Consider the following 27,781-nt stretch of genomic DNA (forward strand, 5'->3'; position numbering starts at 1 on the left):
TGGAGCTAATCATGGAAAACAAAATAAATTCCATGGGTATCTGCATTCAGTATGACAAAAAACCCAAATAGGACCTATATGAATTCATAGATTAAGGTACTCACCACAGAACCTTCGAACACCTAAGAGCTTATTTAAATGAAAAATGAACAATATTAGAGATGACAAAGAATTTCAAATAATACCTATACCATCAAGCTTAATCTATTCAATATGCAACTTTATGTGCAAATTAACTGAAAGGCTTTGTGTTTCTGCTAACTTAAAAGCCACATATGGAATCCATATGAAGCCAACTTTTTGAGCCTGCTCATTCCAAAGCATAAGAGTAATACATAATAAATAACCTGAATACTTACTTAACATAAACAAGGTTGATATTAATCAGAATGACTGCGCCAAAACGGTTTAGAAGAACCAAACGGAGTCAAAGCACTAGCACTTGGAAAAGGGCAGCTCTGCGTGCGCACAGCCTACGGATAGCACAAGCCAACGTGGACTTCGTCCTAGGTGAATTCATAAATTCAAAACAGATGCCTTCCCCACCATCCTCAGCAAGACGCAAAATCCGCAAGGACTCTCCTTGTCCCCTCTGCACACACTCTCCCAGCAACTCGGCGGAGGCTGGCCGAGCCCATCGAGACGCTAGGCTCCGGGGACCACAGCTGTTGCCTGTTTTATAACCTAGGGGCTCTGCTGAAAATCTTGGCTGGGGAAGGAAAAAAAAAAAAAAGGATTCTACTATTAGGAGGGGGAAAAAGGTGGGGGAAGGAGGTAAAAACTAGAGGCCTAAATGAGTTTTAAGGTCCCTCACAACATAGATGTGCTAAGATGATATAATTAGGACTGCAAAAGACCAATGAAGGTTTACTTCCAGTATGTGGGTGCTAAAAGACCCACCAAAGGACACTGAATTAGTATTTACACAGCCGTTCCTGCTGAAAATAACTCCAACTTTGTTTTGTCATCAGCAGGTTAACCTTTTTAAGGAGTGAGAAAGAGATTCATTCACCTTCACTGAAAGCAAAAAGCCCTATCTTCTCAATTCTGAAATTAAATTCACAGAGAGAAGGGGGGCAAGGTAGGGGATATTCAATCGAAAGCTCACAATTAAAAAACTGCATTTTGAAAGATTCTTTGCAATAATTCATGATCTGCTGGTGCCTCCAATGAAGATGTAGTAATTTCATAGTTCAAAGAGTTCATTTTCTAGTCTTCATCTAAGAACCAAAAACATAATCACAACCTTCTTTTCTTTTTATGTCATAGAGACTTAAAACTGATCTCTGGTTTTTATTTTTCACTTAAAAAATTTTCATTTAGTTTGCATATTTATGCTATTCCATCATAAAAGAAACTTTAGTCTTTTACCGTAAATAAAATTGGAAGTCATTTGGTCATGTAAGTAGCTTTTCTTTTTCCAAAGAAAGCATATACCTACTTACAAAAAGAAAATCCAAGGATATAGATCAATATTTATTATTCATGAAGGATATATATTGGTAATATTCATATTCATGAAGGATATATATCGATGTATATTGCTATACACTGATATTTTAAAAATCCAAATATATCAATATTTAAATGGAATACATGTATTTCACAAAATATAAAATATTTCTATGCTCTTTTCAGTGACACCCATCCTTTCATTTTTGAAATATTGATCTGTATCTTAAAAAAAGAGTAAAACACGATTTTCAAACTTTTATGCAGTTGTTTCAAATCCTCACTGGAGAGCAACTTTAAAACTCTCAAAGCATACAGTAAGAACATTAGGGATTATTAAATCTTGCAGACTCAGGAAAAAAATGAAAATGCCACATATAATTATATCATCTAGCCATCTCTTCATTCAATTTATTCTTTCCCAAACCATTAGACAAATCTAAAAGAACTGGTACCAAATAAACGCTATTTTCCTTAGGATTCCAGTTATGAGATCAAAAAAAAAAAAATACTAGGTAGCGTTTCTCACATGACTGCCATATGGGCAGTTGCTGCACATCTTCAGATAAGCAGGGCACCAACAATAAAACTGCTGCCCAGAAAGTTTTCAGCTATATTTTTCTGTCTACATAAAGGTCATGTTGAAAAACATTTAAAGCTAAGAGCGTGGTTTTGGGGGTTTTTGTTTCCTCGGTTATTTAACACTGTAACTCTTTCATTTAAAAGTACAGGGTTTCTCAAATGCCTAAAGCAGATCTATTGATTTTTTTTTTTTTTTTGGTTCTGTGGAATTGATGTTTATTCACAAGATATTTGTACTGTATGTTGAAACACTTATTCTAAATGTTATCCTGAGGGGGGAAATGCAGGTAAAGTCAGAAGAAATGCTTAAAAGCTATTGATGGAAAAGCACATGTTTTTTCTTTACAAAGTAACTGAGGTTTGCTAAATTCAAATCCTTGTGAGTACAGCTGAACCTCTAAAATGTTTTTTGTTTGTTTGTTTGTTTTGGGGTGTTTGTTCACTGCTCTCAGAGTATTTGACTAAGAGTCTCCATTTTTAATATAATTGAACCAAAAGAAAGTATTACTGGGATCGTGGTAAACTTCTTTTCCTTCAAAAAATGTATATTAATGTTGCTGTATTGTTTTTACTGTAGAAAAGTATAAAGAAAGTGCCCTTTTCTTAAAAATGGACTCATTCCAAATTGAACATAATCAATAGTAACTTGAAGGAAGTCTGCCAAAGGTACCCACTGAGACAGATTTCCTCAGTTTTTAACGTAACTTCCTATTAGCCTGAGATCCAATTTCCCAACGCATTTGCCTTTTCCTACCTAAGATGTAACTACTCACTGGGCCCAGACTCAGCAATTTTCCAGAAATTGGGCGGGGCGGTGGGGGGTGCGGTTAGCTCTCTTTTTTCCCTGACAGGAAACAGAACCTGGAGTAAGCAAAACTTTCCACACATCTCCCCAACTGTTCTGCCTCTAGAGATTCATCCATCTCACTAATAGGTTTTAGCTTATAAATGCATGCCTTCCTTCGAATTACTTAAAAGCAGTGCTCCCCAAAGTGAGATTCCCTGGTGACCTGGGGTGCCAGAGGAGACAATTTTAGAATACCGCATTAAATCATCTTGAATCTGAAAGTCATTTCCTTTTCAACTCTCTTTTAATCCTCTGGTCTAGTCAAGGACAAAGTCTCCATTTGATGCCAGGATGTCGAGCACTTTGCACACTTGTTAACCTCCCCAGTAACAAAGGAAACTAAGCTTCTGACTCAGGCCTGCCAGCAGGCACCAATCGCTACCCAGAAGTTAATAAGCCATATTATTGTCATTGTATGTATTTGAATAGTGATATTTTTCAAGTTTTTTTTAATAAATGTATTTAAGGTTTAAAAATGGAAACAATTTAAGAGAAAAGAATCAGTTTACAATGGTCTAGATCCTTGCAGCTCAAAATGAGATCAGTGGACCAGCCACAGTGGCCTCACCTGTGAGCTTGTTCAAGTGCCAGATCTTTGGCCTCTCTCACGCCTACTGAATCAGAATCTGCATGCATGCATTCATTAATTCACTCATAAGAGAGAGAGAAAGCACGCCTGTGCCAGTGAGCCCGGGGAGAGGCAGAGGTGGAGGGAGAGGGACAAGCATACTCAGGGCTGAGCCCCGAGCCAGATGCAGGGCGCAGGGGCTCCATCTCAGGACCCTGAGATCATGACCTGAGCCACACCAAGAGTCAGAGGCTTAACCGACTGAGCCACCCCAGGTGCCCCCAGTATCTGCATTTTAAACAAGATTCCCCATGTGACTTGTACGCACATTAAAATTTGAGAAACTCTAAGGTGACACAAGAGTTTGTCCAAAACCACGCAGGCAGCTTGCAAATGACTGAACTTCGGGGTTCGCTGTTTAGATTACCAGGTGGCCATCCTCCAGGCCTCACAGAAACTGGCTAGCCCAGGTCAGAAGGACAAAGAGGATAACTTCAGTGATTGCCAATGGGAAGTCACAAATCATCCATAGATTGTGAGGTCAATGAGAGAATCTAAATCAATAGTGTTGAGCATGTTGTAGGTAGGCTAAAATTACCTTAAATGTGCTCCTATGACATCCTGTCATGCTGAACAGATCATTCTTTTCTACCAGTGAAAACTACAGTGAAAATTCTACTCACCCTCCCTTTCATCCCTCCTCCTCCCCCTTCCAGGGCTGGGGGATTTCTGCACACCTTCCGCATAAGAATGAGTGACAAGGCTCCTTGCACCTACTAAATTAGCATGCCCTGGCCTTTTCTCCCAGAGTTGAGCCCAATTAGAGAGAAGATTATGCTCAGAAATTAGGACAGCCTGGGTCTTCTGTGTCCAGTGAAACCACCGGAGGCAAAAGAACACAGCTCCCGGCGCCTCCCATCACTACTGCCCCAAAGAAGAAGCCACGGGTCACCCGTTCACCAGGATGGGTGGCCTATTTATTTAATCAATGACCAGATAGTTGAGGCCAAAATTCTACTTTTGCATCAATTCTAAGGACACCTCCACAATCTACAGAATTTGTCTGAAATACAGAGTAAAACAATGACCAAAATATGCCAGACTTCTGATACCATAAGTGCAAAAAATATATAGTTACAGCCATCTAGATATTTCCACAATATCCAGATTCAACAGATGTTAATAAAATGTTTTGATTTCTGCCAGGTGTTAGGCCTAACACCAGAGCTCAACATCAGAAACTCAACTTCCCAGCACAAAACACTAAGACGAGACCGTACGGTTTTGCCAAGAAAATGAAAAGGGAATCTAAATGGGTAAAGAAAAAGGAGAAAATTAACAACAAACAATAGATGCAAATTCATGGTCTGGTATCCATGATAAGAATTACATGCCATTCATTACAATGAAAAGAACACTGTGAATATTGTTAGATCTTTTTTCCCTTTAGTTATTTTGAGAATGCGCTTATGTAGGCAGAACATTACAGAGAACAAAAAATATATATTACCGTGTAAGATTACTTTAATGGTTCTGAAAGAAGTTAAGAAAAAAAACAACCAAAAAAAAAAATTATGGGTGTTGAGGAAAATAGAGGAATAATTGCTAATACCTACGGAGTATTCCAAGCAGTTCATACACCTTAACTCCTCTAATCCTCATGACTCCAAGAGAGATGTTATACTTCTATTAATAGCATTAATTAATACTACGACTAAGAATGCCATTTTGCAGATGAGGAGGACACTGAACTGCAAGGTCACTAAAATAACCTAAGGTCACAAGCCTGGGAAGAGAGTTGGCTAAAAATCAGACACACTTGGAAGTCCAAGCTCCTTAACACCAGACTCTTCCGCCCACTTCGCACCAGAGCACTACAACGCCCACGTCAGGATGCACCTTCATCATCACTCTCTAATACGACACATATAAAGACTTTTTCTAAATTCTAAATTTCTAAATTAACTGATGGAGTCTTCATCAGAGGGCTGGGCCATTTTCACAGGACTGACTATACCTCAAAACAGGAGAACGAACTTGTGGCATTAAATGCTTCAACAGTGATTAGAACTACTTACTTGGCAGAATTACGTTTTAAGGCTGCTTGGGGGGAAATATTAACAGCTGGGGGAAATTTTTGTTGGAAGCAAAACATTATACTTTGAGAAATGCTTAAGTCAAGTATTCCCCTTTTATTAGGACTACTTAATGAAGTACAAAGCATTAAAATAGCTGGCCTGAATATTTATTAGAGCACCAGCTGTTCCCTCCAGATTTTTAGAAATTCAAGACTTAGTGCCAAGTATAACTTAGAAAAATATTTTCAACAAGTAAAAAGAGCCCTATCTCTTATAATAGTTATCTAAATAGTAAATAGTAGCTGGAAAAGGTATAGAACATCACTTTGCCTTTTCAGTGAGGGGAGCCAAAGTGTTTTGCCATCCACTTCCAAATACTACTTTGTTATTGAGGTTGCTAAATATATTACTTAAAAATTATACCTTGCAGGGCGCCTGGGTGGTGCAGTTGGTTATGCGTCCGATTCTTGGTTTTGGCTCAGGTGGTGATCTCAGAGTCCTGGGATGGAGCCCCACACTGGGCTCCACGCTCAGCATGGAGTCTGCTTGAGATTCTCTCTCTCTATATCCCCATGTCCCTTTGCCCCTCCCACTTGTGCTGTCTCTCTCTCTAAAATAAATAAGTAAATCTTTTAAAAAAATTATACCTTGCTAATCAGAGTTTGCACGCCAATCTGGGTCCTTTATTTATTTATTTCATTTTATTTTACTTTTTAGGAGTGGTGTGATAAACTATGCCCCAGTAAAACATTTCAGAGAAATAATTTAGAATTTATTTCCAAACTTTAGTTCTTTCAAAAGACTTCCACTTTAGGAGCCCAGTCATAATCAAATACGTAATTTTTTTTTTTTTAAAGATTTTATTTATTTATTTGACAGAGAGAGACATAGCGAGAGAGGGAACACAAGCAGGGGGAGAAGGAGGGGAGAAGCAGGCTTCCCCGCGGAGCAGGGAGCCCAATGTGGGGCTCGATCCCAGGACCCCGGGATCACGACCTGAGCTGAAAGCAGACGCTTAATGACTGAGCCACCCAGGCGCCCCTCAAATACGTAATTTTTTAGAGGGGGTAGGGAAAAAGAAGTCAAGAAAATAATGGACAATTCATTATGCACACTCTGAATATTCTACATTCAACCTTTTCCTTCTAGAGTAAACTGACAAATACCAGGTTTGGGTATCCTGTGTTGCTGTACTGTGAGCTTTTTGGGATAGTGCTGCACATTTGGATATGGGAGAAGAAATCTCCCTGCCGCAGTGTGACCGCGCTCAAGTCAACGCACCTGCCACAAAGCTACAGGAAGCAACTCCCCTTTCCCCCACCCCCACATGAGGGCACTCAGGGCCGGGGACACAGGAGAAAGCCCCAGGAAAGGGAGGCTGGAAGGAAGAGCCCCAGGAAAGGGAGGCTGGCCAGGGAGGCTGATTTCTGAAGGGGAGGACAGGTCACTATCTGGCATCTGTGGTTAGACCCAATCCCCTGCCCTGAAGTGGGCAGGACAGCAAGGGCAAAAGAACAGAATGTCTATTCCTTCATTGTTCCTGTTGAGTAAATAACTAGCTTCTCTCCCTATACAATGCTAATTTTTAGCATACTAATTGTAGCACAAGAGGTTCTGTAGGCAGAGATTTTCTCATTTTGTTTTTAGGACTTTCAGATTTAAAAATAAACTGGCATTTTTGGATTAATAAAAAATTCCATGAAGGATAAAATAGGCCACATTATATTTTTCCCATCAGCAACGAACACTAGCTTCATGTGCTGGTGAAATCAGTCACTCTTTGGTCATAGCTCTACATCACCCACTCCCAACTCCCCCAAGTGTCCCCTCCAGACAACAATGGGTAGAGATGCCACATCTTGCCAAGAACAACAAACCAGAGCTTCTCAAAGTCAGCTGAGCATCAGAATCACCTGCAGGGATTTAAAAACACAAAACAAAAACAAAAGCAAAAAACAAAACAACAACAAAAAACACACACACACACACTATACCAGGGCCCCATCCAGGACCTACTGAATCAGATACCCTGGTGGGAAGACTAAAATTTCCTAACAACTTACGAATTATGCTGCTACATCTATAAAGGGGTGAAATATCAATGAATCTTAAAGAAGTCACTCTAGTTAGTGAGAGGGACTTCCTGGGCATGAAGAGATTCACACAAAGGAGAAGGACCCATAACAGGAATAATTTTGTTAAAATATGCCTTGACCATCAAGATTCAAAAACACCTGAAGGCTAGAACAGTGGTTTTCAATAGTTTGTTTGAGCAGCGGACCCCTTTTTTCAAGCCAAATCCTTCATGATATCCCATGATATCCTAAACCTAATGGCTGAGTCCTCAGGAGGGATGAGAGGTCACAGATCCTCCCAGTCAGGCCCCGGGCACACCTCAAGGAAGCCTGGGGCTGCTGGTAGCCCAATTTAAAAACCACTGGGCCAGAATAAGACATGTAAATGGGATAAATAAATAGTACTAAATCTAAATTCAAATAATTAACTGGAGGGTTAGGGCTTCTGATTTGCACTTAGCCTAGGGAGATGGGTTTAACAGAAGTTCACCTAAAAAGAAGTGAAGGTTTCATTTCACTAGAAATTCACTTTGAGCCAGCAATGTTCTCTGGCTGCCTGGAGAAGCCTGTGCAGTTTAGCTTAGGTTAATAACTGCTATTTGTATTGAAAGATTTACCTTTTACAAAGCACATGCATGCTCTCATTTAATACTGGATAACAACTCTGTGAGATGTTGGAATTATTTCCCCATACTTTAGATAAGCAGCTGAAGAAATAATCTGTGAGAGTAACCTGCTCAAAGACAAATCCAGGCAGTAGCAGAGTCTTCTACCTCTAGGTTCAGCATGGCCTAGAGACTTAAGAGGAAGTTCAAGGGTAACAGCCCACTGCTCTCTGGATGGGTGGAAGGGTGTGTGAAGAATGTGTTCCGTTCTGGTTGCTACATTAATGGAAGTGGGTACAAATGGGACCACAGGCAGAGTATCACGACCAGGGCAAAGAACAACCTGGAAATCATACATGAAGAATACATGAAGGAACTAAGAGCTTTTAAAGATGAAAAACAGAAGGTTTAGGAATGACATAATACCCTTTTTTAAATAATGAAGGGCTACAGAGAAGGGAGATAAGTCTTGTTTTGTTACCTAAGGCCTTCTCCTTCTCCTTCCTGAAAAATTCTATCCTAAAGCCATTAGTAGGGACCAAGCAAGGTAGGCCTTTGTGCAAGGACAGGTATGGGAAGGGATGTGGAAGCCCAGAGCAGGGTATCAGAGCCCGATCAGAGTGAGAAGGGTGTTTGTATTGGGGTGCGGGGTTATGGCATTCGTGTTGCAACATCAGCAGGTAAGGACAGCAACCATGTGAGGGACAGGAGCAGCTGTGGAAGACTGGCTACATATGAGGAGAATTTATCAAATAAGTAAATTGTTAAGAATAATGGGAGCCAGGAATCTCACTGTCAAAGAAGGTATTTATAAATAGAGAAAAGAAAAAAACCTAGAATAAACCCTGTGGTATCAAAGATGGATTTGAGGCATCACTGAACTCATGGTCTCAAAATATAAATAAATATAGAAATGCATATGTAATGTATGTATATGTGTGTGTGTGTATATATATATATATATATATATATATATATACACACACACAGATATATATTCCATATTTCTGTCCACTGAGAGTTCCCAGGGGTCGTGATACCCTCATAGCCATGGGCACACTTAGCAATCAGATCTTGGCTTCTAAATACCATTCGCCACTCAAAGGAACCAGGGCTCCTTGGAGAAATGGCTGATACAAGAGATCACACCAGTAAATTGCAAGATGAGCTTGGAACATCTTGTTCCACCAGAAAGCAAAGAAGTACTCAAAGAATGATGGGAGTTAATGGGCACAGGAGGCAGCATGAAAAGACCATCACTGACTGCCGGACCTGGGACCAACTACAACATCCAAGTAAGAAGAGCAACAGTTTAACTAAAACACACTGGGGGGGGGGGGGGAGGAAACAGTAAGTTCTTACTGATAATTAGATTGAAAATTTGATGAAGACTGGGCTATTTACATTGTTTCAAAGTAACCTGTCACACAATATGTACAAATTGCAAAAGGATAAAGAGTAACTTTATGGCGGAGCAGCTTGGCAAACAACACTTTAAACAAGTGACCATCATCAGGAATAGGACAAACAGAAATCAGTGCCATCTGATGGGATGCAATGAGACAAACATAGCACCATTTTTGTGATTTTCCTCCCAAAGATGCACAGCCTGAATCTATGAATGAGAAAATGGAAGACAAACCCAAATTGAGGAACATTATACAAAATGATTGGTTTATAATCTTCAAATGTATCAGGATCCTGACAGAGAAAGACTGAAGGAGATAACTAAATATAATGTGTGTTCTCTACTGGATTCTTTGCTTTATAAGACATGATTGGAACAACTGGGAAACTTGAAAGAGGTCTAAGGATTAGGCGATGGTAACGTATCAGTGGTAATTTCCTGGCTTTGATGGCTGTACGGTAGCTATCTAGGAGAATATCCTAGTTTCCAGGAGATATACACTGAAGTGTTAGCGTGATAGCCATCATCCTGGCAACTTTATCTCAAGTGATTCAGGATAAAAACAAATTATACCACATGCAATTTTTCTGTGTTTGAGATTGTTTCAAAATAAAAATTAAAAATCAACAACAGTAAATTAGGAGGATGGAAGTTACTGGGAAACAGATTATATCTACTTGGAGGACAAATGAAACGTGATCCAAAAACAGAGCCATGCTTAAATGGGTTGGCAGGATGTCACAGAGAAAATGTTTCACTGAATAGGAAGTTAGAGGAGAAGATGCCTAGGTACTTTCCAATGATTTCGTAATTCATTCATTCAACAAACACCTACTATGTTTCAGACAGTGTGCTAGACCCTGGGCTTATGAAAATGATGGAGAGATAGTCCCTACAGTTGAGGCTCTTATAATTGAGTGAAGTATAATGATTCAGAAGTTAGAAATGTAAGACAATCATCAGTGTTACATATGGAAAGAAGTATGTGTCTTCAATACTCCATTGTCTTTAATTGTCTTTAATAATCCAATTTTCATTTATGAATTTTCAATAGACCACACAAAGTTTATTATACGATCATATTCTTTAACATTTTCATCCTAACTCTTTGTGCTAGTGGGTGGTGTTAATTGAGGCATATGCAAAAACTTTATCACTTTTCAATTATGAACAGATGTAAGTGACTTACTTGATGTTTTATTTTAAAATTAAAAGCATCTTCTAAAATAAGTTTCAAAGGAGAAGCTAGGGCTATCCTTACTAGAGGAGACTTAATATTCCAAAAGTGAACCCTGACATGTTCTTCAACAGCTCAAAAGTAACCCCACATCTCTGTGCTCCAATTTTTTCATCTGTCACAAAGATGTCATAATATGCTTCTAAGACGCTTTGAGATGCTTAGAAGAAAGAGATCATAATTATAAAGCTTTGTTAAAATACAGGTTGCTTTCACCTTTTGCCAGGGACTAACTATTATTGTGGACACATTAAGACAGAGTGATCCATCTAAGTGAGCTCACCTTGGCAATTTGATGGTAGGTGGAACATCATTGGGTTTTCCAACTTTCCCCCTTGGCTTCATTTCAGTCTTCTGGCATATCATCAAATGTGAATACTTCAGTGTCTTCTCACTGACCCAAGTGTGAGCAGCCAGACCAAGCAAGTTCAGTATTCAGTTATTCTCCCCACTGAGGTCTCTACACCTTTCTTACACTTTTCCCATATGACACTTTCATAACCATATTTAGCTCTCTTCCTACCATCTCCCTGTAATTCAAAAGGCAATTTAGACTCCCATATGGTTGCCATCGAAGCTAACAGATGTCTAGCAAATTAAAACAAAAATTATGACTTATAAACTGCTGATGTATCGTCATTCCAGAGCATCTTACAATTTATAGTGAATCATAAGATAAGGCTTCCTACTTGATGCCCCCCACCCCCCAAGGTTCCCTAAATCTCTCTCCTCACTGAATTTGAGCCCTGTGGAAACAAATTAGATACAACATTCTGCCATTCTGCAAGATAAACCTCCCCTTAAAGACACAATGTAATATTTGAAAGCACATCAAAGAGAAATTTGGCCTCAAGTATCCAAGACTGTTCTAATCGTTGTACTGGGAGGAGAAGAGAAAAATGAGTTGGGTTTTCCCAAATCATTCTTGGTTTTCCCAAGTCATTCAAGGTTTCCAACGATCCATGGGGCTTTTTTCTAATAAGTGACAATTAAATTTACTGTATCCTCTTGCCTCATCTCCTTGGCAGATCTTAAGGGTATTATCATTACCTGGCTAAAGTATTCTAGAAGTTCTATAATACAGGATAGAAGTAGTCTAGAGGCAATAACAACAATACTCACCATTTGTTAATTATTGAGACACGTACTGAGTAATATGTTATCTCACTAAACCACTGAAACTACAATTCCATTAGATAATGTTATCCTTCCTTATAAACAAGAAATTATGGCTCAGTGCAGCAGAATGTATATTTCAAAGATGACCACAACCCATAGTACTTTGACATCTGTCCATCAAAAGGTGGAATTTCTTTCTTCACCCCCCTCAAAACAGTAGGCTCTATGTGTGCTTTAATAAGTAAAACACATGGAAGTGACACTGGGCCAGTTCTGGGTGTAGCCTTAACTGGTTGTTACCTTCTACCAGTCTCAGAGACAAGAAGAAGCCACATGTAGGTGGCTCCAACCAACAACCCTGGCTGAGCTCTAAGCAAGCATCAACTGCCAGTCACGTTGAGTACGCCATCTTGGGCATCCTACCCCAGACAACTCCAGCTCCAGCCACATCTCACCGTCCAAGAGACCCCAAGTGCAATTGCCCAGATAAGCCTGGTCAAATCTCCTAACTGTGAGATATAATAAGAAAGTTTTGTTTTAAACCACTAAGTGTTAGGGTTGATTGTTATATAGTAACAGATCAACACCAGAATCAGATCACTTTACTGGCCTACAAACAGTTAAGAATTAGAACCAAAGTCCAAAAGAGTCCGGGGCAAAACATCTAGTAATGGTGGGTGATATGATGTGGGGGTTCAGGACCCAAAAGAAGTGACTTTAAAACAAAACTCCCTTTCTCCTCCCTCACCCACCTCAAAGCAGCCTAGGGGTTTTCCAAGAAATGTCCCAATATGGTGACAGCCTCAATAAAATCAATTCCCTTCTAGCTTGAGTTCTTCCAATATTAAATAGGGAAAATGAGATTTTCCCCACCACCACCCTGTGATAACTAATGAGAAAGGAATCTGTACAAGATGTTGACTTTGTTACTCAGAATATCATTACAACTGTTATATAAAAGGATTCATATTTTACACACGAAACAGTAACTCTAATAATAAAACTATATTTAATGACTCACAGGACCACATTTGAGATTCACAGTGGGGACAGGGAAGAATGCATACTATACCAATAAGTGAACAAGCCAAGAAGAAATTAGGGAAAGATGTGTGTCTGTTTTATGAAAGGATCTTTGAGGGAAAAAAATGAAGAAAACTGATCTTCAGACAAGTCTCAGTAAAGAAAAAGTCTGTAATTTAACAAGTGTCCCAATATATGCTATTTTCATTATACATAGTGCCTATCTCTTGTATTTTTCTTCCCTAGCCTATTGGAACTCAACAGACATTTCCTCTGTCAGAACTAGAAAGAACCTTACAAGTCATCCAACTCCTTCATTTTAAAAGCTGAGAAACTGAGGCCCAGGGCAGTTAACTGACTAGCAACGCGTCAAACTACTCATTTGCTAGAGAACCAAACTCGCAGTGCTGGTGCTACCATATGTTCAATTTTATTTTGCTAAAACTATACCTCCAAGGGTCCTCAGTGTATTTCAAATTTCTTCTAGCATCTCACAGTGTGACAATGAAAGATTAGGAAACCACACTCTCTGTTATCAATCTCTTCTTCATACCTGTGTAAGAGTAGCATTGAGTCTGCTGTTTCTGGCAAGAACTTGCAGGATGGTGACTCTGTACTGGGCAGAGACGTGCAACTTTATAGAAGCAGGCTGCCAAGTTACTGACCCCAGCTCTTCAGTCACTAACACCTTAGTCTGAATTACTTTAATAGAATGTTATGGTTACCTTCCTGCTGATCAGGACTAAAAACCATGGTACTGATAAACTGGGAGGTTTAAATATGGGGTAATTTTGAAGCATACAGCAGGACAGGAAAGGTATGGGGGGCATCAGGGTGGAAAACATTAGGCATAGAAAGGAGGGAGAAGGCGCGTAGAAAGCAGAGTAAGAGAAGGGCCTTGGAACGAAGGCTTCTACTTAACAATTCTGCCTGGGGCAGCTTGTTTAGTTCCACAGCCTAGGTCTCCTTTCAGGCTTCCCATAAAACTTCCCCCAAGAGATGAAGACCTTCAAAATCAGACAAGATGCAGCTCTATTCCAGAACTCTCTTTGCAAGCATTCCACAATTCTTTAACGCTCTCCACAATTCTAATGGTTTTGCCACAACCTAATCCACAGAAAATACTAAATTTACCTCTGTACACTGTACAAAATTACACCAAACTGTCAGGGAAACAGGCCCAAATCCCTTTATTTCTTTTCCACCTCCTGCTATGAAAGTGCATAGAAAGCCCCTGGGTGCTTTTTGTTGCCTGGTAGCTGAAATGTGCAACTTTTGCAAGTGTTCAAGTAGAATCAAGAGGCCTGGACTCACCACCTCACCAAGGTCCAGTCCCAGTTCAGTAGTCCCCGACTCTCAAAGTCACAAAGTTTCAAGTTCCAATAAAATCAAAATACCTCACTCAGAAATGTGACTACCCATCACTTTTCAACATTTCCAGCAAAGGGGAAAAAAGAGAAGCAAAGAAAGAAAATAATTTCTTCTTCCTATAATTGTAGCAATGTTTGACTGCAGGGAGGGGGTGACCACGCACAGGAATCAGGTACAGTCTCTGGCAAAAAAAAAAAACAAAAACCACAAAAAGAACCCTGTCTGTGAATGACTAGATACAGTACTGATTCATGTTCTCTGCTCCCCCCCATTCTCTTTATGAGTTTTGAGGACAGATGACATGCTGAGACAGAAAGTAGTCTCCAAACCTTTCCATTTCCCTTTGCAAAACATGCAAACCAACGCAAGATACTTGAACAGAAAACAGGGGAAAAAATTAAAATAGCTTGATAAAATGTGTATAGGAAAAAACAAATGAAAAGCTGTATTGATAACTATTCTCATAGATGTATAGGTTTGCAGGAAATGGCTAAAATTAAAGGAGAATCATAATAAACACACCCTGTGTTCCCGCTGCTGTGGATTATTACTGATCCCACCGTTGGATGATTGTTTATCTCATATATGAACCTACACTGAATAGCAACTTGGAGAACACCCCCCAGACAGCCACCATCTTTACTTTCCACGGGGGGGGGGGGGATGCCCATTAAGAAAGGAGATGGGATGGGATGGGGGCTAGGAATAACACAGTCTTTGAACGAATGTTTTCCCCTTGCCCTAGTGAACTCTTTGTCTGGTTGCTGAACACGTTTGTGAGATCAAGGAAAAGAATCCAAACAAAACAAAAGAGTAGGCATCCCAGCCTAATTACAATAGGTGCCCAGCACATTGTGGTGCCAGCAAAGCCAGAGCGTGGTTTGAATCTTGCGTTGAAGAATTTGCTCTCTCCGTACCCTCAATAAAACATGTCTCACACATTCTCTTTGCATTGCTCCAAGGTTTCCCCAAAACGGCCCACTCTGTGTCACTCCTTAGAAAAGGAGGATGTGAGGCACGAACACATTGAAACATGTTGATGGTGACTTGTTATTATCCTGACAATAATATATACATGAAAATAAAACCCTCCACCCCACACGCCCACTGGCCAGTCCATTATGCAAAAGGAGCGCCTTCCAGCTGAAGGGGAAGAGCTCGCAGGAAGCGTTATTTACGTGTACATTACAGAACCATATACCACCGCATCTGCATCCTACACAAAGCCCGAGATGGTGCAAGAAGATACACGCTGAGCATGGCACAGACCAGCCGCGGCAACACGGAGCCAAGCCCTCGTCCAATCAGATCCTTGTTAGAAGGTGGACCTCAGGGTCGGCTCTGCCCGATTAGCCTTCCCTATTATGACACCACGCTCTGCCCAACATCCATATCCCACCGGGAGCAAATCTAATTCGTGTGGTTGCTCATTTCTCAAACTGCCGAGCCCTTTCTTTCATCTGCATCCCTGCTATTCGTCCCTTAAAAAGCCACCCCAAGGCCTGGGTGCCCCCATTCCGGCTCGGTTTTTCTTTTAGCTCTTCCCACTCCTAGAAAGGATTAAATGTTTATCTCTCCAACGCGCAACCTGGAAAGGCGGAAGGCAAATGCCTCTCCAAGCTCGGGCAAGCGCCCGAGGGGCTGCGAAAAGTAAAAGCAGCAAGCAACGTGGGGGGAAATCGTCGCGCATCGATCGGCCACAATAGTTGAAATACCAGAAGCGCTCCAACTTACCCAAAATATGACATTGAAGCCAAATATGAAATATTTGATGCAACAACTGACTTCAGGACCCTTGTAGTGCTTCCCGGACATCCTCTGGGTTCATGAAGACACTTGCCCCGGCAGCCCGAGTTTGGAGCCCCGGAGCACCGTTGCTCAGAGCAGCCCGGAGGGGAGCAGGGGATCGGGGACGCAGCTCCGGGCCGCGGCGCGGCGGCCGGGGCTGAGCCGCGCGGGCACCGACCGGTGGAGAGCGGCTCCCGCACCTCCAGCCCCCTGGCGCGTCGAGGCCGCCGGAGCCGGGGTGGCCGTGAGCGGGCGCAGAAGCCGCGCGCTGCAAGCCCCGAGCCTCGCCGAAGCTGGCCCCGAGCCCAAGGCGAGAGCCCTCGTCTGTCCGCCAGGAGATCTGTCCGTCCGTCGGTCTCCGAGCTTCGGGCAAACGCGGCCGCGGCAGATGCTGGTGGAGACGCTACTCGCTCGCCCGCCCGCCGGCTCGCGCGCGCCCTCCCACCCCTCGCTCCGCCCGCCGCTCGCTCCGCCCGCTCGGCGCGAGGCTCCTCCGCCCGCAGCTCCGCCCGCAGCTCCGCCCGTCGCCCGCCGCCCGCCGCCCGAGCCCCGGCGAGGCGCGCGCGCGCATGGGCTCGGGCGCTCCCGGGCGGCCGCGGTACCACGTAGCCGCACCGCCTCCTCCTGCCACCGCTCTCCGCTCCTCCCGCTCCCTTTCTCCCCGCCCTTTCTCCGACCAGCCCCGAGCGCCGCCGACCCCCGAGCGCTGCAGCAGGGTAGGTGAGGAGGATGACAGGCGGAAGGGAAGAGGAAGACCGCCCGGGGAGCACGCGGATTGGGAGCAGCCGGCCGGAGTGACCGGGATTGATGAGCAGCGGGTCCTTCTCCACCACCCGCTGCGGCAGACAGCATCTGGAGGGACGCGGGGGAAAGGGTCGCTCCGGGGAGAGAGGGCTGGGTGAGTGCGGATCCCGCGAGCCCCCCGCCCGCGGACGAGCCCCCTTCCGGGTGCAACCGAGCTCACGCCCCCTCCACCACCACCGGATAGTGTTGCAAGAGAAGACGCGGTGCCACTGAGCGGGAGCGGAAAGGGGTCGTAGACTTTGCTGGGAGCAAAGGGGGAAGGTAGGGTGTTGAGGAAGGGGGAGAAACAGGAGACGGGAAATGGGGGGAGCCGATTGGGAGGGTTGCAAAGGAACGTCTCCGGAATCCAAGTGTGGCTGCAACCCCACCTCCCCACCTGCGGGAAAAATTAGCTTCATCCCAGAAATGCGGACAAGGAAGGAGAGATGGCTCAAAGGCGTCCCGGCCCGGATACGATCCTCGCCCCAGGGTCTGCTGCAATAACAAACTCGGACAGCAAATGCTCCCCCCGCCCCCCCCCCCACCAAGACAGAATAGTCCGAAGACCTTGACTGGTTCCTAACTCTAAGAAGCAATTCAGAAGAAGTTCTAGGAAGCCTTTTGGGAAATCGGAATTAGTACTATAGATCATAAACCATTAAGCTTTGACCTCTGGGGGAGGATGGAACGAGTGGCTGGAAACGGTTTTAGAGCGCTACCTGAGAAGGTGCGCCCATTTGGTTGCCTACCCGAGCTCCTCCTGGAGCGCTTTCACAGGGGCCGGCGAGCAGGTACCAGTCGTTCGTGGAAGAAGAATGAACAGCTCAGAACTCTGTGTAAATGTCTTTTGGGAGGTCTTGGGGGTTTTTTCCCAGGCTTCAGAAAGCTAGAAAGAGAGTTGAGATCAGGAAAATTTTCCAGCACCACCCCTGTAACCTGGTACTGGACACAGAAATCTTCGTGTTTCCTAAGCTCCCCAGGTGATACTTAGTACCCTTAGGTTTGAGAACCTTTTGCATAGGGTTTCTCGGATTACCCATCTCTCACTTTTCTCAAGAATAGTTTAGCTAGTTGACAACCTATAATCCAGCTTTGGAGGGGCGAGAGGTTACTTTTTCTCGCAATAAACCACCACCCATTGAGATAGGCCTGGCCTTGAGAGGGATGGAGGCTATATTGAGGTCACAGGGGACCCACAGAAGTGGGAGAGTCAGGAGATCCTCTCCATTCAATACCACAGGACTGTGAAACTGGCTAACAAAGACTTTGGCCCTTTGGATGACAGAACCCTCCCTCCCTCAAAAGTGCCCTCAACCCGCCCAAAGCACACAGCACACTAACCACCAATCTAGTAGGCTTCGAAGGTAAGGTCTGCCTTGCGCAGCAGATAACCTACCAACAGGAAAGCCCCGACAAGCTTTACCTAAGCCTGTTCCTGTGATATTGTAACTCTTTCTATATTATAAATAGAACAGTTCCTGCAGATTCTTGGATATGTCAGAGGAAAGATAGGTCTTAAGCAGAGGTGACACAATTCAGAAAAGGACTGGAAATTAGATCCAATTGATGACTGAGTTGATCCCTAAGCAGGATTTATCTTTGAAATAAAAATCAACAGACAAAGGAAAGTTCAGATAACTCATCAGTAATGGGGGAGGTGGGGAGGGACTAGTTGAATTCTCATTTCATATGTCAAAAGTAAGTTCTAGGAGGATTTATGAATTACACACAGTGACAGAAGACAACAGTATTTGTTAAACCTCTAGCTAGAAGTATTTCTCAATGTAGAAGCAATAGAAGGAAGTGATATGGATATGACTGACCTGACCAGTAACCAAAGAAATAGATATTAAAACAAATTAATGATACAGGTATAAAGATAAGGAGCACTGGCTTCCTGGTTCATTGCAGGTGTCGTTATGAAGGGATACCATCCATTCAGAAAGCATTTTGGCTCTGTGTCCCATGTCAGGGTGCACATACATTTTGACTCAGCAGTCCCCCTTCCGGGAATCTAGCCAAAGAAATACTCCAAAACACGGAAAAAGTTACGTACTGCCATTTGTACATCATACTATTATTTTTATTGAAGATTTGGCCACAGCTTAAAGATCCTGGAGTAGGGACTATCCATACCCGTGTCCCTGTAGTCCCCTGGACCCGGACCACAGTATCGCCACATGTTTCTCTGCCTGTACAACATGTCGTTGCTGTCGCCGCCCTTTGTCTGGAGCTGACTCCTCTTACTTATCCTTGACACTTTTTTTTAACTCCAGTATAGTGAACATACAGTGTTATATTAGTTTCAGGTGTACAAGATAGTGATTCAACAGTTCTATACGTGACTCAGTGCTCATCACGATAAGTGTGCTCTTAATCCCCATCACCTGTTTCGACCCTCCAGCATTTTCTAGGTTCCTTCTTTTGTTCCCTCAACACCTCCTACCTAAATTCTTGCATTTGCACTGGGAAACTACCTGTGATTACTTGTTTTCCTGCCTGTCTCCTCCACTCTACTGTGACTCCATCAAGGGTGTGGCCCATCTCCTTTTAATCTTAGAATCACTATCGCCTTGCTAATGTGGCAGGTGCTTGATAAATATTTTTTAAACAAATGGATGAATCATTTATTCAAACCTTTTACAACCATTAGGGATGATGATTATAAAGAGTATGTGGCAATGTGAATACATTATAAAGTTAAATTTCAAGGGCACTGTATATGGAATTATCTCAAAGTAATGTTACATGAAAAAAGAAAGATGCAGAACAGCATGCGCAGTAGGTTACCATTTTGTAAAAAAGAAAGAAAGAAAAAGCATGTTGGCAAAGGAGACTGGAAGATTTGTATATACATATACTTCCTTGTTAATGGGTAGGTTATCTACTGAAGAAAATAAAAGAAACTGCTAATAGAGGTTAGGAATGGGATTGGGGAGCAGACTGGAAAACCAAAAGATGTAATGGGAAAGAGACTTGCTTTATATTTTTAATACACCCTTTTGTTTGTTTTTGAAATGTGTACCATGTACATGATATAACTTTCGAAAAATAAATCACTTTATGAAATTTTATGTAATTATATGAGATAAGTTAGGAGTTAATTCTCCCAAATAACAGTTGTGGTTGTGGGATTGTGGTGTGTTGTGTGGTTGTGGGATTTTGTTTTCATGTTTCTGGTTTCCAACCTTTTTTAATGTGGTTATATTGCCTTTACAATTACAAAGATAAAATTATAAATAAAGACTAAACTAAGTAATCATTGTATTTATTTCATCACAACTTCTTTAAGTCTCAATAAATGTTGATCTATCTTAAGAAAAAAGGACAATAATTTTCTCCCCGGACACTGCTATGGCCATCTCCTCTACAATTCTGAAGTTAAAAAATGGTTAATAAGTTTAATTACTGAAAAGTTAACCAGCCTTTCAAATGGCAATGAGAACAGGTAAAGCATGTTCTTCTAACAGTTGCCTAGCTGAACAGCAAGATATGACAACAGCATTTTACCAGATTTAAGACACCAGATTTAATGAGCTTGTCTGTTTTACTCTTCCTGCCCACCTTTCTGCCTCCCTCCTCTCTCTCTCTCTCGTACTATCTGTCTCTCTGCTACTCTAGTTCTTTCTTTTCCTTCTATGCAGCCGGCACTGCTGGTTACCTCCCCTCCCCCATTGCCTCCTTCCTCTCAGAACCTGAGCAGTGTTCCAGTGTCCCCCCTCTTTTAACATCCATACGCTCTAGGGAGACCAGGCCCCCGCCAGGCTCCAAGGGATGTCTTGACCTTCTAAGCCAAACTTGGCTCTTGCCAGGGTTTGGTTCAGAAATGGGCTGTGACAAAATTCTGGCCAAGGAGACAGGAGGAGAATCTGCTGAGGGGTTCCTCACATCTAACAGACAGTGTCTTTTTGGCCTTGAATTTAATTGTGTTTGGATACGACACCTGGATCACATATAGCCTGACAGTAAAAACCGCACAAGGATGGCAGAGTGAGAAAAACCAGAGAGAACCTAGGCCTTCATGACATTGCTGCATGGCTGACTTAAGCCTAGCTCAGGACTTCCTGTCATAGAAGAGACTTGCTTGGTTTCGGCACTCTGAGAGGGTTTTCAGTTTCAGGCAGCTGAAAGTACTCTCCTCTGAGCTTCTCTCCCGCCCTTTGATTCTCTCTTCTTGAATCCTCTCCAGCCTTTCCATGTTTCCCTCAGTAACATTCATTTTCTGTTTTTCCCTCCCCTCTCCTCTCTTCCCCAACTGTTCCTGTCTCTCTTAAATAATACAGGGCACACCTTTAGTGCACTGTCTGCCCAGCTTACACCCACTCCTCTCTCTCAGCCTTTCTCAACCACAAAGCACTTCCCCACCGCCCGCCATGTTTGTACTTCACAGTGGACAGAACTGTGTAGACCCAGCCTGGCCGGCCTGAGAGTCTGCCTCCTTCGAGGGGATTCAGTAACAAAAGGATCCCTTCATGTGGCTGAAATGGTGGTGAGGTTTTTAGTAGAGTTGGAGGGAGGAAGCCAAACTCTCTCTCTCTCTCTCTCTCTCTCTCTCTCTCTCTCTCTCTCTCGTCTGTCTGCAGAAAGAGGAAGGAAGCATAAATGCTGAGAGAAAGAGCGGCAGTCTCTGACAGCCTGGACCGCAGGATTGGTGGTGCATTTTTTCCTCTGAAAGGCTTCCAGCCCCGCTAAAGGCTTTTCTGCTTCTGGAGTTCTTCAAGTGGACCTTGTCCTTGAGGTTTATGAGATTTTTTCGACAGAATCCTTCTATCTCATCCCATTTTGGCTTTAGCTCCTTTGAAATGGGCTCCTTACATTTGCAAATCAAAGAACCTTGATTAGATAATGGGCCATCCCACCTCAAATCCACTGTGAAATGAGGTCAACTTAAAATATTTTTTTAATGAGCCATAATATAAAATTAAAACGTATTCTCATTATATTTAATGGATTAACTATTGCGCCTTCTGTTTTTAGTTGAAAATGTTACATTAAATTAAAATGTTATATTTTTCTGAACAACAATTTCTGTGACCAGGACCAGCCCCGTGCCCCTCTAGCCCTATACCCACACATACCATTAAAGAAGATTAGCTTTCAGAGCCCCAGGAAGATGGAAAAAGAAAGTATTTTTGTATCAAAAATATGATTAAACAAGTATATGTAGAACACAATTGTTTCACTTTTTAAAATCAGTTAATAACTGCTCATACAGTAAGATTCTATCTTTTACAAAATAGGACAGAACAGGCATGGATTTGATTCTACTTCCTTTTGCAAATACTACCTCGATTTCCTCCTGCTTTCGCTAAGCCTGTGAATCAAGGTCCCAGGTGCCAGGCCCTTCCTTCACCTTAGGCGGGAGCAAATATGAGGAAGCTACTCTTTGTAATGCTGAACCACCTGGAGTTCAATGACATGAACCCAGGTAGCTCTTCAGACCTTCGGGATCCTCCTGGTTCTTCCACCCTCCCTCTGCTGCCATACCTAGTTTATTTCTTTCCAGTAAGTTTTCTTTCTGATTAAATTCGTCAATGCTCGTTTCTATGGCTTAGACCAAAAAAGTCTTTAAGAATGCTATGTGAACTCTTAAAAACAACTTTTTAGAGAAAAACGTCAACTTCTGATTTCAAAAATAGCATATTCTCATTACACAATATTTAGAAAACATTTTTAAAGAATCACCCATGACAACAGTTCCAAGGAAAACTATTGTCAATATTTTGATATATTTTCTTCATTAACAAATATTTTTATGTGATTGATCTCATTCTGCAGAGAAAAAAATGCAAACCTATTATACCTTCCATTTCCAGTGCCCAAAAATAGTGCCAAGAAATCCTCTCTCAGAACAGAGGCAAGGCCATCTCAATTTCCAGGCTGTGGTTATCAGTCAAGATTCTAACCTCATTGCCCCATAGCTCTAGCCCTTGAGTGTTTTCCTTTTCTACCACGTATCTGTTTCCATTCTTACAAGGCAAACATGCCTGCATGTTCCCTTACATTCCTAAGTCATTCCCAACTCCAAAGGATCTCAAAAAGCCATTTCCATACAAATTTTAGGATTATTTGTTCCATTTCTTTGAAAAAAGTTGATGGTATTTTGATAGGGATTGCATTAAATGTGTACATTGCTCTAAGTAGCATTGACATCTTCACAATCGGAGGGGGAGACGAACCATGAGAGACTATGGACTCTGAGAAACAAACTGAGGGTTCTAGAGGGGAGGGGGGTGGAGGGATGGGTTAGCCTGGTGATGGCTATTAAAGAGGGCACATACTGAATGGAGCACTGGGTGTTACATGCAAACAATGAATCATGGAACACTACATCAAAAATTAATGATGTCATGTATGGTGATTAACATAACATAATAAAATAAAATTTAAAAAAAACTAATGATGTACTATATGTTGGCTAATTGAACATAATAAAATAAATAAAAATAAATAAAATAAAATTATAAATTTTATTTTAAAAAAAAGGCCATTTCTATCACATAAACCAACCCCACCCTTCCATCCATCACCAGATCAAATTACTTTGCAATTAAGCATAATTCAACTCCTTATGAAATCTGTCCCCATTTAATGCTAGGCATGCATATCCAGTAATTGCCTCTTTCGCCATGCAGGTTTTTTTCACTTCTAAAACTTTTGCTTCTGTGAGACACCCCTTTCCAGTGAATTTATAATGGGTGGAACATTGAACTTAATGTTCAGAAACAGGAAATAGATACTAGCAGATTCATCAGATATCTATTTAGGTTTTATTATGCAGAATCAATTGATTCAACCACAAATATTTATTGAGCACATCTCCTGCTAAAGCACCTGTGTTCATGGCACCTGCCATAAAAGTACACCTGGAAGAAATAGACAGAGGTAAGAACTCAGGTCAAGGGCACCTGGATGGCTCAGTCAGTTAAGGGTCTGCCTGTGGCTCAGGTCATGATCCCGGGGTCCTGGGATCAAGCCCCATGTCAGGCTCCCTGCTCAGTGGGGAGCCTGGTTCTCCCTCTCTCTCTCTCTCCTGCTCTCTCTCTCTCTCTGTGTCAAATAAATAAATAAAATCTTAAAAAAAAAAAAAAAACTCAGGTCAGAGTGGATTAAGTGCCATAATTCCAACAAAGCTCAATATGCGTAAAGACCATGAATACAAGCCTCTTCCAGATCTATTTTTTTCTTTTCTTTTTCTTTCTTTTCTGTAGTAGTAGTACTATTTGTAGTAGCACTTAGTAGTAGCACTAAGATAAAATTGCTAGGAGCAAAAACTAGTTATGTTAATTAAGACTGAATGTCCTATATCTGAATAATTTATTTGAATGAGGTCAAGAATCTGAAAGAATAAGTTTTTAAAGTCATACTAACCACACAGTACAGGCTGCTGGGGGAAACACTTTGCCAGTTCCTCAAAACAGAATTACTGTATGATTCAGCAATTCTACTCCTAGAGGTGCGTGTGCGTGTGTGTGTGTGTGTGTGTGTGTGTGTGTATCCAAAAGAATTGAAAGCAGGGACCCAAACAGGTACATGTATAACAATGCTCATAGCAACCCAATAGCCAAAAGGTAAAAATAAACCAAGTGTCCATCAACAAATAAGTGGATAAACAAATGTGGTATAGACATTCATTGGAATATTATTCAGCCTTAAAAAGGAATAACATTCTGATACATGCTACAACATGGATGAACCTTGAAAATACTATGCTAAGTGAAATAAGCCAGACACAAAAGAGCATATATTTCATGATTCCACTTATACGAAGTACCTAGAATGGGCAAACTCCCGGAGACAGGAAGTAGAGTAGAGGTTACCAGAATTGAAGGACAGGGGAGTGGGGAGTTATTGCTTAATAGGTAGAGTTTCTGTTTGGGATGATGAAAAAGTTCTGGAAATGGAAAGTGGTGATGGTTGCATGGACTTATGAAAACTTAATGCCACTGAACTGTACATTTAAAAATGGTTAGAATGGTAACCTCTATGTTATGTATATTTTACCACAACCAAAAAGTCTACTCTTAAATAAACTGAGGAATAGTTCAAAATATTGAAAGGATAAGTTGCTCTCAGAAGTCTAAATATGATCAAAATTAAATGTCCAATATATGCATTCTAAGGCTATGAGTTGTGTGTGTCCTCACTTTAGGAAATCTAATAGAAGTGTAAAAATAAATTAAAAGACAATTGCATGTAAAAGTATCTATTTTATAGAGGGATTTATCCAAGCATTCATTTAAACAAGGACCTTGGCAAGTAAACTTGAGAGCAGAAACACTCTCCGGAAAGAAGTATCAGGAAACTGGGGTCCCTCTCTGGTGCACAATCCCAGCCACCTGTATTTTTTCCTTCCAGGGGAACTCTGGCACCTCTCAAGCCTCCCGTGAGAATCCAACACATGTGAGGTGAGTTGGGGACGTGTGGTTGAGAACGCAGCTACCTTCTAAGCTGACAACCTGAGTTTTCATTTCAGTAGTTTAGCTATCTTTTCTTTTTTCTTTTCCTTTCTTCTCTTTTTTTTTTTAAGGGAGAGAAAGAGTGGGCATGAATGGGGTGGGAAGGAGAGGCAGAGGGAGAGGGAGAGAGAATCTCAAGTAGACTCCCCACTGAGCATAGAGCCCCACTCGGGGCTCCATCTCCCAACCCTGAGATCATGACCTGAGCCGAAATCTAGAGTCAGAAGCTTAACCGACTGAGCCAACCAGGTGCCCTATCAGCTCCCTTTTCTATTAGACTATAGACTTCTTGGAGGCAGGATCAGATTCCTTTGCAGCATGTTGCCTGGCTACACATACTAGCTGCATAATACTATTTCCTGAATAAGTAAATGAATGACTTAATAACTGTAGTAAAAATGGCTATGGAAGGTCAAACAAAAATAGCTATAAAGCAGCTCTGAAATTCTAATACATAGGAGATCTAACTTGAGCCATAAAGTTCAAATGACACATAAAATCTTAGAGATACTCCTCAAAGCATAAAATGAGAAAAATCTGTGTTCAAGTTTATCCTCTCTTCTCTGACAAAAGAGGCATATTTTCCACTCTGTAACTCTGCCGTGTACCCAAATGCACCACATTCACTAGGTTCACAATAAATACTGTTGACAGAATGAATGACAAGGCAAAAAATAGCTTGCAGTACTTTTCATTTTTTACAAGTGTGGAAAGCATATTAAACCATCTGCTGATTAAAAATATGCGTGTTTTGACTTGCATATGAATCAAATTAACATACATAAATCCAGCCTCTTCACATCACTGGATTCACAGCCATAGCCAATGTAATTTTCTGTGTTTCTTCAAATTCATCAATTTCAGAGTGACATAATTAAGTTATTAGGCAGAAAATACACAGCAATGATATATAACTAAAAGCTAACTTTTGTTTTATTTCAAGTCAATGATTGTTTATCCTCTAAAGATTAAAAAAAAGCATAAAATTCTTGAATATCTAAAATTTTATGTTCGAATGTGCTCTACAAATACCTAATATCACCATGGAAAACTAAAATTTGAGGTACAGAACAGGAACTATGATCCCTCGGTATGATGAATTAGGATTAACCAGAGTACTGTATGTTGGATTCCAGCACCTTGCTGCCTTTATAACCCCAGAGACAACTTGTAAACTTCAGTTTCTACCTGCTCCCACTGGCCCATCACTACCTTCTTCTCTCCAAGACCCTGTCTGGAACAGGGAAGATGTTCCGGGAAATAGAGGGACAACCCTGTTTGCTGTTACACTAATGGACCAGGCGACCACCCTGGGAGAAAAAACACAGCCAAACTGCAAACCTAGGTCAGACCAAACACCAGGTCAGGGCGAAGACAGTTAAGACAGGGTCAGTCGCTGTTACTAAGAGACACCTGTCCCTTTCTCTTAACTCATCAGTCCCCCAGGATTCACCACCATCTGGACCACCATTCCAGGACCAAGAATGTAGCCCCAGTGGAATCTCCAGCACCTTGCTATTGATATACCTCTGGCACTATAAACCTGCCACCATATAAATGCCCAGCACCTTGGTCATTGGGTCCTCCCAGGACTACTAGCTCGGAGCCATTGAGAACAATAGAAGTCTTTCTACAGCAGTATTCTCTAGCTCTGCCTGGTGATAAGAATCTTCTAGGGCTGTTGATCTAGACACAGATGTCCAGGCCATTTCCATAGACAATCATATTTAGGAGATCTAGTTGGGGTCCAGGAATCTGAATTTTTAACAAGTGCCCAGGTGATGCTCTTCACCGGGGAATTTTGGAAAATACTGAGTTCAGTACATTCAGTACATTCTTCTTGAGTCTCCTAGTTGGGGGTGGGGAGTTGGTGCAGGGCTTGTGTTGCTCTGTATGGGTTCAAGCCTCATCATCCTCAGGGATAACGAAGGTGGGTGTCCTTTGTACATTGAGAAGTCTTTGTAAATCCAAGGCATGCTGTCATTATCATGATTATATATGTTTAACCACAGCCTCCAGGACAATATGCAAAGCTGGGGTGAGCATCTTCTCCACACAGTAGGGCTAAATGACCAGCCACAGTCCCTGAGGCCCCAGAAGTTGGAGAGGATGAGGCGTGGCCAAAGGAAGAGGTGAGAGGGAGGAGGAGGAGCAAAGGGATCTGGATCCCTGGGATCCAGAAATTACTACATATGTATTTCAATCCACAGCTGCTTTGGCTGCTGATATAAATCAAAGGAAGAAGGAGGGAGACCGAGGGAGAAAATGTAAACAGCATGAATTTTTCAGATATTAAAAACTGACTGTGTTAGCTGAATTATTCATTTATTGAACTTCCAATTTATTTTTCAGTACTACTATGTGAATACATGTGAGGTGGGCTCTG

The 27,781-nt window shown here is 41.9% G+C and overlaps 1 protein-coding gene across 2 annotated transcripts in view; it reads right to left on the minus strand.

Moving 5' to 3' along the window:
• TSPAN5 (tetraspanin 5) overlaps positions 1-16,599 on the minus strand; it is a 171,284-nt gene extending 154,685 nt beyond the window's left edge. Inside the window, exon 1 of one of the 2 annotated variants that reach the window (XM_036089502.2) lies at positions 16,100-16,599. In XM_036089502.2, coding sequence (XP_035945395.1) covers positions 16,100-16,180 — 81 coding nt within the window. In that variant the 5' untranslated portion in view covers positions 16,181-16,599. The remainder of the gene's footprint in view (positions 1-16,099) is intronic. The other variant, XM_036089500.2, reaches the window with a different exon arrangement.
• Between the last annotated feature and the right edge of the window lie 11,182 nt (positions 16,600-27,781).

This window comes from Halichoerus grypus, chromosome 3 (assembly GCF_964656455.1).
Source record: "Halichoerus grypus chromosome 3, mHalGry1.hap1.1, whole genome shotgun sequence".
NCBI classification, from domain to species: domain Eukaryota; kingdom Metazoa; phylum Chordata; class Mammalia; order Carnivora; family Phocidae; genus Halichoerus; species Halichoerus grypus.